Source organism: Lotus japonicus, chromosome 5, assembly GCF_012489685.1.
Source record: "Lotus japonicus ecotype B-129 chromosome 5, LjGifu_v1.2".
Taxonomy (NCBI): domain Eukaryota; kingdom Viridiplantae; phylum Streptophyta; class Magnoliopsida; order Fabales; family Fabaceae; genus Lotus; species Lotus japonicus.
In genome coordinates this window covers 56079872-56092889 of record NC_080045.1, presented here as the reverse complement: position 1 = coordinate 56092889, position 13018 = coordinate 56079872, and the positions used below count along the sequence as shown (strand labels likewise).

Sequence of the window (13018 nt, the reverse complement as noted above, 5' to 3'; positions counted from 1 at the left end):
CGTGACACTAATTCATACACGTTTAATAATATATTCAAAAGATTGTGGATCATCCTCGAACAAATTTGTAGGACTAGCTAGTGTGTGTCACGTGCTTTCAATTCGTCTAGTAGCCACTATATGTTTTCTAATGATTCTCAAGTTTAATTAGTCTAAGTCCATCTAAGTTGTTGAACGAGAATCAGGCTGGCCCATGGGTAAAGCCACTCAAGCAAGGGCTTTAGAGCAACTCCAGTGCAACAGTTTCTTATTTTGTTCCTTAAACACTATTCGGCACTATTCGTGTGTGATCATACTGCCACATCAAACTTAAGGAATTGAAGCAGATTTTACTCCAACGCATGATTTCTTATTTTACTATTACACGGGTCTCACCCGTGTCCCACCATACCTCATTAAATCAATTAAAATAATATTCATAACAATAATTTTTTGGTGAATTAATTTAATTTTAACCTATTTTTAATTTAAATTAAAATACTAAATCAATAATTCAATTTTAATATTACAAACCGGTCAAACAAGTCACTTTTACCCCAAAATCGACTGAAAACCGGCTCTAGCCGGTCAAAACCGGTCTAGAACCGGGTCCCAGCGGGTGGATGACCGGATGAACCGGTCACCACCTATAAAATCAAATTCCCCAACCTGGTGATGAAACCCTAGCCTCCATTCACCACTTCCTCTGCTCACACGCTCTCTTCTTTCTTCCTTCTTCTTCTTTCTGAACTTCTTCTTCTTCCTCTCTTCCTCTATTCATCTTCTCCCTCTCATTCTGTCTTCCTCTTCCTTTTGCTTCCTCTATTTCGATTTCTTCCTCTGTTTTTCTTCATCTTCTGCTCTTCTTCTTCTTCCTCTCCTCTCCTCCCCGGTTAGCAACCATAAAACCCCCTACCGCCACCATTTTCACCCCCTACCGCCACCAACCCCTCCAAAAGTCACAATCTGGATCGAACCCTCCCCCAATGTCCCCAAGCACAGATTTCACCAAATCGGAGTGAACAACACCTGGATCAGATATATTTGATACATGCAAGGCTCTGAGGTATCGAAGCACCTGGATTTTCGTTTAATTTTTGCACCTCACTGAATCCCTCTCCTCTACCTTCCAGATCCTCTCCCTTTCAACCGGATCGGACAGCATGCTGAAGATGAAATTTTTTTTGATGTAAATATCAATATGCAGTAAAGTTTGGATTTTTAGGTAAAGTTTGAATTTTTATTGTAAAGTTTGAATTTTTTTCTAATAAAATTGTTATTTTGGTGTTTTGTTCATGTTGTTTTCTTGTTCATCTTCCATTTTCTTTCATTCTGTTAATCTTCCCTCTAAAATCCGTTGAAGCATGTGAGAGAAAATAATGATTTTTAATGCTAAGAAACCAAAAAGCAGAGTTCCTTACACAAGCAACTCTGCACTGTTGCTAAGGAACCAAAACTGCCAAGTAGGCAAACTCCAACGCTGCTAGAAAATAAGGAATGTTCCTTAGCAATTCCAGCTGGGTTAAGAAACCAGCGTTGGAGTTGCTCTTAGGCCTCCAAAAAATAAATTTTTTTACCAAGAAAAAAAGGCCTTAAATTTTTTTTTACTAAGTAAGAAAGGCCCCCAAAACCAAGCATTCATACTAAAGGCCCCAAAAAAATGTCTCCTTCAAAATTGACTTTAGGCCTCATTTAGTGTTGGGCTGGCTTGACGAGAATATTATGATGAATTAAAAATTCAGTTCTGCTAATACATTGAGTGAATAAATGTTTGAACAACGAAGCTTATATATATGACAGTTTCCCAATTCGGGGGGCTAGTGGGACCGATCCATATAATAGAGTGAAATAAATAATTGAATGTCGGCCAGAAATTAAATATCAAAAGAGCAGGGAACATATATAACCAACATTAATTCTCTGCTAAAAATTATCAGTTAATTAACCACTGATAACTTCAGGTTATGGTCAGTCAAAAAAACTTCAGGTTAATTAAGGTATATATATATGGGATGGTTGTATCTTGTGTGTGTATATATCTAGCTAGCATTACAACCAATTACTAACTTCCCTAGGTATGTATCTATAGCTATGATGTTTTCCAAAACTGATTAAATTAATTAAGATCTTAGTGGTGGTTGGATGCAAGGAAAACATACTTTATTGCTCAATTTTTTTATTGGGAATCTTTTAGGAGAGTGTGTTTAAGGGGATTTGAATTCTCTCTTGTGACATGACAATGTCAAGTAAAATATTTTGTTTATATCTCTTTCTATAAATATCTAAAGGGTCATATTTAATATATACGAATGATAAATGAAAAAAATCATGTGATCATTAAACATGAAAGAGTTTTCACACGATAAGATCATAATTTGTTTCGAGTTGAGATTGCATTCCCACAAATATAACATTACAATGAATATAATTATTGTGAATGTTATTCTAGGGTAAATTTTAAAAATATGTTTCGTCACTTTTTGGTATTCTAGATAATGTTTTAAATATATTTAATTTCAAAAATAGAAAAATATGATAGAATTAATGTGGCAAAAGTTGAGAAGTTATGTTCGAATAATAAACTTATTTCTCATGAGAGTGTAAGATTCCTCAACCAATTTGATGGAAATGAATGAAAAATAACTTTCTTGTATATTTGCCCTAGTATTTGTGCCTTGCGTAGGTGGCACATTCTTCTTCTAGCTCCTTGGTCAGCCACTTTTAGATTCGAAGGTACCCATAACTTGTATTTAAGATAATCCTAAATATGGAGCTAGATAGCCAAGAAGAATAGATACAAGTGGTAAAAGAGGAATAAAACTTTGTAAGAAAAGAATTCATTGGTGGGCTCAATGCTCTAATATGGCCTGTAAGTAAGCCCATTAACTAAACTCAACTTTCAAACAAAACAAGTTGGCCCAACCAATTTTCACCGTCAAACAAAAAAAAACGTTGACCAATGTTTGACTATACTTTTTTGGCGGGAATGTTAATCATTCTTAACCATGTTGAAAAAAATCAATAATATTCAAACAGTTTTGTATTGCAAATGGAGTATTTGATATACATAAATTATTAGATTTGATATAATTTATCTATAATAGAAAAGATTAGATAATAACAAAATCTATAATTTGAAATACTCGCAAAGATGAATAAGAATTTTATTATAACTCAAATGACACGCTCTTCGCCTTTCTCATTCTTAACTGTCACTCTTTAAACCCTATCAACAATATAGCTATTTCCCGCCTAATTCTAAACCCTCGCAATGCAACCGCAATCCCCGTCGCTCCTCCGCCTCTCCTTCAACCAAAACAACACCTGCTTTGCCGCCGCCTCCGCCACCGGCTTCCAAGTCTTCCGCATTAATCCATTCACTGAGCTATTCCGGCGAGACTTCTCCGGCAGCGGAATCGGCCACGTCGAGATGCTCTTCCACTCCAACATACTCGCCCTCGTCGGCGGCGGCTCCCGCCCTCAGTTCCCTCCCAACAAAGTCATGCTCTGGGACGACAACAAGGGCAGGTGCTTCGGCGAGCTCTCGTTCCGTTCCGCCGTTCGCTCCATCCGTCTCCGCCGCGATCGGATTGTGGTGGTAGTTGAGTTGAAGGTCTTCGTTTACAACATCGCCGATTTCAAATTGCTTCATCAGGTTGAGACCGTTGTGAACCCTAAGGGGCTTTGCGCGGTTTCGCAGTCAGCTGAATCGTTGGTTCTAGCGTGCCCTGGCTTGCACAAGGGTCAGGTAAGGGTGGATCACTTGGCGGCGGCGCAGAAGAGGAGGACTATTTTCGTTTCGGCTCATGATTCGGCGTTAGCGTGCCTAGCTCTCACGCTTGATGGCAAGTTTCTCGCTACCGCCAGCTCAAAGGGCACGCTCATTCGGGTTTTCGATTCGGCAAAGGGGACTCTCCTTCAGGAAGTATGTTCTGTTTCCTATTGAGGTTGCATTGAGTTCTTTTCGCTTTAGCGTCTAGTTGGTGTGTTTCGGTAACAATTAGCAGAAGGGTAATGACTTGAAAGCTAAGCAAGCTTAGGTTCTCAAAATTTGTGTATGTTAGTTTGGCATTAAGATTTTAGGATGTTGAAGATGATCATGATACTTGAGGCTAATTGAATTGAGAAGTGCTAGATAGATTTATTAGGCGAGGTGCTAGTGTCGACCGGTGCGATGGTATTAAGATTTTAGGATGTTGAAGGTGATCATGATACTTGAGGCTAATTGAATTGATAAGTGCTAGATTGATTTATTAGGCGAGGTGCTAGTGTCGACCGGTAGGATGATATGACGTGCTGCATATGTTTTCTAGTTTGGAATCAATATGTATGGTTAGCAATAGTTTAGGTTTCTCAGTGTGGACTCATACAGATTCATCCATTCATTCAATTAGTGGTTTTCTTTTTCTTGCATATCAAGGAATGTTTGCTGTTGGTATCCTATTTAGTATCCACATAAGAAATCCATAATCCAGTAGTTTGCAGAAGACTTGAACTATGGAAAAACCTTTTTAGAAAGTGCTATGAAATTGCTTTATTTATTAGCTATGTATATGAATTAATGCTCTTGTGTGTGTGTGTGTTTGTATGTGTACTACATTGCAATATTTAGTTTCCGTCCTCTGAAAATTGAATTTATTATATAATTCAAGCTTTTTATTTCTGCTGATATATAAATTTGTTTGAATTAACTTTAGGTAAGAAGGGGCGCAAATGAAGCAGATATCTACAGTTTGTCATTCTCTTCTACTGCTCAGTGGTTAGGAGTTTCTAGTGACAAGGGTACCATCCATATTTTCAGCCTTAAGGTTGATTCTAGTGAAAAGAATTGTGACAAGTCACAAAGTTCATCCGATTCTGGTGCTTCCATTACACCATCCAGATCATATTTCTCATTGATTAAAAAAGGTAAAACTTCTTGATGTTTGTTCTAACTTGTGTATGTAACATTATGCATGAACATGTAATTTTATTGATTACTAAGATGCTGTATTAGAAGTTTATAACTTCAATTTTCACTGAAATTGTTAAATTGCAAATTTGTAATAGATGATGAAATACAAGAATGTTAAACTAATGGCACCAAGTAACTCTGTATTTGGAAGGGATGTCAGATTTCACAATTTTAAAGAGATTTGAATTCATTCTTGCTCATATTAATGTGCCGCGTATGAAATTGATTTCATGTGAAATCCTGTGTTTGGTTAAATTTGCCGAAAGGGTACAAAAAACATTTGTTAATTCTAATCATCTGATCCTATGCCTTTCACCAGGGAATTTAAGTTGCATAAGAAAAGGATGAATTGATGACATATTGTCAGTGGAAGATTTTAAGTACACTGTGTCTTGTTATCATGTAACATATATGAAGCAACTCAACTTCTGTTTATGATTCACTATTGCGCTCTAGATAAGAAGACACTACTCCCCTCCCCCCCCCCCCCCCACACACACACACAAGCACCGTTTAATATATTTTGAGTGTCAAAGAGTCTCCCAACAATCAATATGGGCAAGATTTAGCTGAACTTCTATCAAAGTGTATATGCATCAGTTTAAGCCTAATAATGATCTTTAAGTGTGGTCAAGAATGTTTAATCTGAATTGCTATCATAAAAATTATTTCATATTAGATTGGTCTTGCTTGACTTACGCAAACCTCTTTCCATGTAATTTAATTCTACTAGTCTTGGCAGCCACCTATGTAGTTTTCGCATGTGTTTTAGTTTCTCAGTTTATTTGTTTAATTGTCCAGATTTGATGTTGAATGTCCATGGAACATTTTACGGTTTTAGTTTAGCAATATATGCATATTTATTTCATGTTATTTGGCTCTGCCACAGAGAATAATTACTGATTCCCATTGCCTTTCTTAATCTTGCATTAAATTTGTACTTGCAGGAGTGTTGCCAAAGTATTTCAATTCAGAGTGGTCATTTGCTCAGTTTCACTTGCATGGGAGCTCTCATTACACTGTTGCATTTGATGACCAAAAGAATACCATCATAATTCTTGGCATGGATGGAAGGTAATATTGGAGAAAATGAATAATTGTAATTTTCTGCAGGGTGTCATGGATAGCTAATATATTTATCTTAGATGCTGCAAGTTTTGACTTATTAGTTATTATAGTCCTATACTCTGCACTCTGATCGCATTTCTCAATTGACATTTTCAAGAAAGGTCACGTCATAAACAAAGTAATTTGAAGTTTGATAATGCTATGTAGATCAGTAAGGCAGTACTCCCCAAATGTTTTGTTGTATAAGTGCCAATACTATACCAAATTTAGTTTGAGGGCTATAGTTTAGAAGATAGCTGAAAGCCCTTTTTCTTTCACTAAACTTGTGTCATATGTTGAATCTATTGCCTCTCTAGACAAATTCCTCTATTAAGACACGTTTCCTTGTATGCTTTGTATTTGAAATACTTGAAATTAGGTGAAAATTTACGTTACTTTCGTGTTAATGATCTGCATTTCTATGTTGTGCAGCTTGTATCGATGTCAGTTTGATCCGGTGCATGGTGGAGAGATGACTCAGCTTGATTATCATAACTTTCTAAAACCAGAAATAGCCTCCTGAGACCATTTGTTAGATAAAGTTGCAATGTTGTTTTCAGTGTAGGCATTTCAATCTTTCCTTATTTATGGTTCTTCAGTGTTAAAGTAAATAGAAGGACCATCTTTGAAGAATGCAAGCATTCTCATGTCTTTAAGGGCAGGTGCTAATTGAGATGCAGCTGACCGGTCAAGTTGTATATACTCAGGATCCACATTATGCATTCCGTTTGTAATTATACTAGGTGGTAACCCGTGCGATCGGTCACTGTTTTTTATGAATTAAAACATGTATTAGTTTATAATCTATAATATATTATGAAATATAATTAACATTTTATTAGATCAAATATACTAAAAATTTGATAATGTAATTGAATAAAATTTGGTAATATAATTGAATGAAAAATGATCATATAATTGAATAAAAATTGAAGTATTTATCTGAAAATTAAAAATCAACTTCTTAATAACATTTTGGCTTAATAGCTTTTTTGGTCCCTCACTTATCATGGTTTTGCACTTTTGGTCCCTAATAAAAAAATTAGCACTTTTGGTCCTCCACATTGCTTATTTATTTGCAAAAATGATCCCTATTTAGATTCAAACTGCAAAAGTGTGTAAATGTGAGGGACTAATTTTGCTAATTTTTTTCTAAAGGGACCAAAAGAGAAAAATTGTGATAAGTGAGGGACCAAAAGAGCTATTAAGCCTAACATTTTTATCTCCTTCATATTAAGTCAAAGTAAATTAAACTATTATTATAATTCTTGTTTTTAGTAAGAATATTCTAGCAACATTAATATGCAAGTCCTGTATCAAGTTTTGTAGCATTTTTTTAATTCTTAATCCTATACAAATTTATGTATATATCTCTCAAGCTCTTCCTAGTGTCTTTGGGTCATGGCAGTTGTTAGTATTTTCCAAATCAATCATTTCCTCTACCTTGAATTCTTCTGCCACACCTAACCTTTCCTCTTCATTTCTGGATTCCAGAGCAGCCTGCAAACATATATGGACAAAAGATTGTACTAAGTTAGATCCTTTTAATGATAGCAGAGAGGATAGGAATCAGATTCGAAATAGAAGAGTTTCAAAATATTGAAAACTAAGATTAATTTTTTTCCATAAAGGTCCAAGGTAACCTCGTTATCTAGTCTAGTTTGGATTGGAGGATTGCTTGAATTTTTCATCAAAAGTAAATATAATGAACAATGACAATTGCCTACAGAATAGGTGAGTATGAGATGAAAAAACTCAGTTGTAGGGGAAAGTGAGTAGGGGAATAATCCGGGAGTGAGATTTTTAGAATCAAATTTTCCATACTCATACACTTTCTCTTTCATCATATTTTCATAGCCCCTTTTTACTTTGTTCTATTGTCCTAAATACTATTTAGCAGAATGAATATCTTCAATTGACAGGATCTTGTAAGGCATGATGGTTTCTGATCACCACCTAGATTTCCATTATCAAACACTATATTAAAGATTCACATACACAGACTGCTTTGTTATACATATGCAGTGGTAGAGACAAATGTAAAATACGCAGCAAAAACACAAAGAAATAACTCTCTTACACTATGTTTGTTTGAGGTGAGATGCAAGAGAGAGAGATACAAGAGAGAGAGATACAAGAGAGATTAATAAAGCACATTTGTTTGGTTTCTGGGTACTGTAGATGAGAGAGAGATTGAGAGTGAGATTTTCTCACTTTTTCCTTTCTTCGCAAAACGCGAAGAGATTCCTTTTTTTTTTCTTTTTTACCATTCTTGCAGTTAGTGGCGGTTTGTAACCGCCACTATTTGCATTCTCTCACCTGTTTTGCATTTAAATTATTTTTTAATCAAATATTTACTTTTCTCTTTCTTCCACATCATTATTTCTAATCTCTCTCTCTTCTTTATCTCTACCATACCAAACAACCTCTAAATCTACTCTGTTTCTCACCTATTTCTCTCTACTCAACTTCTCTCTTCTCTACTCTCTCTTCTCTATCTCTCTCTACTCTACCAAACGAAGTGTTAGTGTCTCCTTCAAGCTTTTATACCAAATTTTTACTTAGTTATTAAACAAAATTGAACACCAAGAGCGAGAATCATATTAGTTCAAATTAAAGTTTTTTCTTTGATTCTTCAATCTTCAAGATATACACAGAGAAAACAATTAGTAAAAGTTGCAAAGCTTCTTAAATCTTAATCTTGAAAGTATAAACCCTTTTCAAATCATATCATGTTTCTGTTTCACATTCCTATAATATTAACTTATTTTTATAAAGAAGTCAGTTTAAATGATAATACAAGATCACAAGAACATGTCTTCACTCAGATAACACATAATCCGAAATTCCAGTCATGGGAACTTTGCTATCTATTATCATTTTGAATCTATATGGAATAAAATGACAATTAAATTAATTGAGAAACTGGTAATTACCTCCTCTGCTATGTCAGTCAAATTGGTTCCGTACTCCTTTAAAGTTGGCATGTTATTGCTACTGCTTCCAGGGCCAACAGTAGCGACAACACTGGAGACTCAATATAGTTGTGACTTAGAAACTCCAAGGAGTAAGCCCAACTAATTCATCAAGTGCAGATAAAATATTACATTTGAATACACATCTGAAAATTAAAGAGTAGAAGTCAGAACACAAAAACCAGCCAAATTTCAAGATACTGGGTGCTTACCATTCAGAATCTATATGAAATAAAAAGGTTTTCATTTTACACAGTAAAAAAAATTGTCAGGCTCAAAGATTGAAATATACTGAAATAAATATAAAAAGTAACATCAACTTTACACAAACTAAAGAATGGAGAACCACAAAGTTCTTCAACAGGGGTTTCTAAGGCTTATAGTAGAGGATGGTAGAGGATCCAATGATGTCTCTTTGATATCTCGCAAGCCATATAGAAAACAATGAAGCAGGAAGACCCATTAGACTTGAGTAACCAAGTAACAGAAGAAAGAAATTACCACAAAGTAACATTCAAATAAGAGAGATAATAATACCTTTCCAAGAAGAAGCTCTCCGGAGGGAAGAGACACTACCAAAGGAAATTAAACATTACTTGAGCAGTGGTTAAAGAAGTAAATTAAACCACATAACTGCATATTCAGTTTAAGGAAGAAAGAAAGCAATCAAGATCAACTCTAACCTGCATGGAGAAGTTAAATGTCATAAACTCCACAACAGGTCTTAGACCATAGTAAGCAGCGCCAACTCCAATCCTAGTAAACCCAGCCTGCAGTATATTTAAACAAATAAATTACCCCAAACAAACCACGGCCCCCAAACAAACCACGGCTACCAACTATAAATCCTGTTCTTTTTTCGAGGAATTATCAGTTAAAATAGTTTATCTATTAGGGTAAATTTAACGGATGTAAAACACCACACACAGTGTTGAAAATGAAATCAAACACTATTGAAGTATCAATTTAAGTTGAATTAAGAGGCAGGAAAAGTTAATCTTCACATTCAATAAAAAATCCATTGCAGAGTTAAAAGCAGATCAACATGAAGAAGGAAGCCTAACATAACAGCCTATGCTTATATCCAAGGAATGCATATCCATGCCAGCACATTATTAAAAAATTCAATTTGTTTATTTTATTGGATGATTCCATTGGAACAAAATTGACAGGGCATTAGGACATCACATAATCCAAGTAGCCCAACCCTGCCAAGTGGGCATTATAACACAGCCCTTCACATGTGCTGAATGAAAATCAAGTGTGTTTGGATACCAAAATCTTGCAAGTTTCATTTAAAGAAGGTTTCAAGGTAAAATGTGATGTGCTTTATTAGCTGGTCTAATCCGGTACTTAATGCTATGAGTTATTTATGCCAGTTACAAAGTCTTGATATCGCCTAGATAATTCGGAAAACAGAAGTACAAATTACCAACGACTAAGGGTCTATTTTATCATTTAGAAAATAGATTGAATTCTGCAATTAGTTTCTAACTATCAGGAGCCAACTACCCGAAAAAATTAAACTATTAGATGAAGACACATGAATAATTCCATATATTGTATTTCATTCATGCCCCCCACCCCCACGCAAGTGCACTTTGAACTTGAAGCATGAACATTACAAAAGTCCATCTACTGTATTAAACTTCAGCTTTTTATTAGAGGAATGGATGGGGCTTCGATTACATGTAACGAACCAACTATTCAAAAAACTTAAGCTATTGAGTCAAGAAGACATGTGAATGGTTTACATCTAACACTAATTCTAGCAGTTTTAATTGAAAACACAATATCATGAAGTTCTTTGTGGAAGAAAAAAATTGTGTCTGGTGTGAGGTAAGAAAAAGAACCCCAGTGATTGGAGTATCAAGAACCCTCTCAAGGCCATACTTCTCCAACAGACCCTTGGTTATCTACAATGAAAGAAGAAAGCAGGTTAACAGATTATAGTAAATCAAATTTTGAAATTCACAGCTAGCAAAGAAATAGCACCAACAACTGGAAACCCAGAACTAACCTTGTATGCACCTTGATATTCCCCAAGCTGCAATTTAATCAAAAAATGAAGTAAGAAATAGACTTTTTTTGGTTAAAAAAATCGGTGTTATATAAATGGGACAATTGAATGACCTCTTCACCCATCAAAAAGACTTTAGGATCTGCTGACATTTCCTCATCAAGTGCGGAGTTGAGAGCCTCTCAAATGGGGTGAGTTTGATGAGAAAAGGAAGGAAGAAAGCAGCAAAACCTCTTTGGCGGCGGAAGAGAATTGTCTGAGAATAGAAGCGATTACGTGAAATGGAAGCACACATAATATGAATGAGATAATGATGAAAATATAGAAAGCAAACATAGAGACAGAGTGAATCAACGAATCAATCACAATGGACTCACCGTGGAGGGCGAGCGGGAACGACGGATGTCCAGCGACGAGGCTGCGGCGTGACTGTGACCGCGTGCTTCTTCTCAGGCAGGCGGTGAATCGAAAGCAAGAAATATAGACCTGGATGGATCCGATTCCAATCGCTACTCACAAAGACCCAGCCTTTCTTGTCGCCAAACCCAGGCTAGAGCTAAATATAGATCATGTGTGCTAGGGTGCAAAATCTGGAAGAAGATCAAGCTGCTGTACCTGGCAATCTTCACCTTAGATTTGCTTCAGAGAAGGAATCGGGAAGGTGATTTGGAGGACAGAGCGATGCAACACTGCCCACAGCAGCCAAGAAAGCCATCGAGAAAACCTTGCAAAATCACACCAAATAGCAATGTAGATAGTAGATAGCACAATTTTGTGAATGAGTTCTAGGCATTGAAAACCCAAACCAGGCACTTATATAGCAAAAAATTCAACACAAAATCACACAGAACACAATTCGAATCACTTTAACATAGCAAAAGTTATCCTTAAAAAAAAAAACATAACAAAAGTTGTCCAAAAAGTAATATGTACTACAAATTTCCGAATTAACTTTTGTTGCAACAGCGGTACATAAAAAGCAACTTCAAATTGAATCTTCTGACAAAAAAGCAGAATAAAACTTCAATTTAAACCAAATAAAAAACCAAAAAGTAACATAAAAGGTTTCTTATGGTGCACCTCAGCAACATTTATGAAAAACCCTAATGTGAATAGTGGCAAAATGTTATCCCTTTGTAGTAGTTATAGATAGTTAGTTAAATTATTTTTAAATGATAATTTAAGGGTTTTAGTAACACAACACTTTCTCCGTTTTTAGGTTGTAAATGAGAATTACAGTATCTTTGAAATATGCATGTGATTAGTTCATGAGTTTTTCTATGAACTTTAAACACTGTAAATATTTAACACTTGGGAGCTGGGACATTGTGCCTTGGATATGGATTAAACAGCACCTATTGGAGCTTCTCTATTAAAAAAACCAGTAGTAAAAAATTGTGCTTAATAGTTGCTTATGTTCAGCTTAAAAGTTACTACATTTTATAGATTTGTCTTAAAATTAATTTTGGAACTAGAACTAATTATAAAAGGATTTTGTAATTTTCTCCTAGAATTTGGTATTGGAAAATCAATTGTAACTTTTACAAGAGCATTCAAAAAGCATAATACTCGTGTACGAATCTTATATCTAAGTTGTGCTTAATACTCACCTGGGAAAACAATCTGCCATGAAATTGTAGTAGTTAAGATTCGTGACTCATGTGATTATATCATTTTAAAAAATTGTATCACATTGATAATGTTGAGATTTAACTGCAGCTGTTGATTGCGAAAATTCTATAATTTTCCTCTGAAGTTATGCTCTGAAAGTTGTGTTTGACTGAAAGAGTCAGTGATTTTTATATTGGTTTTTTTTTCTATGTATTCTGTATAATCATGTGTATCTCTAGTATTTTATTTGTTCTCTCCATCTAAAAAATCCTTGGTTTATTTCCCAATGCCTTAAAAAAATGGCAAATCCGATTAATTTTACCTATTCGATGCATGTTCAACCTGAATAAGTTGGGGAGAAAACAATCCACT

General features: G+C 35.2%; 2 protein-coding genes across 2 annotated transcripts; one reads left to right on the top strand and one right to left on the bottom strand.

Annotated features, from left to right (window-relative positions):
• The first annotated feature begins 3236 nt into the window (after positions 1-3236).
• LOC130720083 (autophagy-related protein 18a-like) lies at positions 3237-6799 on the top strand. Its single transcript, XM_057570686.1, has 4 exons — positions 3237-3904; positions 4677-4887; positions 5881-6007; positions 6473-6799. The coding sequence occupies exons 1-4, from the start codon at positions 3251-3253 to the stop codon at positions 6561-6563; spliced, it is 1083 nt and encodes a 360-aa protein (XP_057426669.1). The 5' UTR covers positions 3237-3250; the 3' UTR covers positions 6564-6799.
• A 2778-nt stretch (positions 6800-9577) lies between these two features.
• On the bottom strand, positions 9578-11888 carry LOC130721093 (pyruvate dehydrogenase E1 component subunit beta-1, mitochondrial-like). Its single transcript, XM_057571825.1, has 5 exons — positions 11257-11888; positions 11149-11219; positions 11036-11062; positions 10869-10931; positions 9578-9785 (listed from the first exon to the last, which is right to left on the bottom strand). Exons 1-5 carry the CDS (start codon positions 11369-11371, stop codon positions 9657-9659), a joined length of 405 nt encoding a protein of 134 aa, XP_057427808.1. The 5' UTR covers positions 11372-11888; the 3' UTR covers positions 9578-9656.
• Between the last annotated feature and the right edge of the window lie 1130 nt (positions 11889-13018).

Excerpts from the sequence above, each read along its gene's own strand:
- LOC130720083 (XM_057570686.1), top strand. The coding sequence starts at position 3,251 with ATGCAACCGCAATCCCCGTCGCTCCTCCGCCTCTCCTTCAACCAAAAC. Across the intron at positions 4,888-5,880 it reads TTTCTCATTGATTAAAAAAG|GAGTGTTGCCAAAGTATTTC; the intron begins GTAAAACTTCTT and ends TTGTACTTGCAG. Across the intron at positions 6,008-6,472 it reads ATTCTTGGCATGGATGGAAG|CTTGTATCGATGTCAGTTTG; the intron begins GTAATATTGGAG and ends TATGTTGTGCAG.
- LOC130721093 (XM_057571825.1), bottom strand. The coding sequence starts at position 11,371 with ATGTTTGCTTTCTATATTTTCATCATTATCTCATTCATATTATGTGTG. Across the intron at positions 11,220-11,256 it reads CGCCAAAGAGGTTTTGCTGC|GAGAGGCTCTCAACTCCGCA; the intron begins TTTCTTCCTTCC and ends CTCACCCCATTT. Across the intron at positions 11,063-11,148 it reads TCTTTTTGATGGGTGAAGAG|CTTGGGGAATATCAAGGTGC; the intron begins GTCATTCAATTG and ends ATTAAATTGCAG.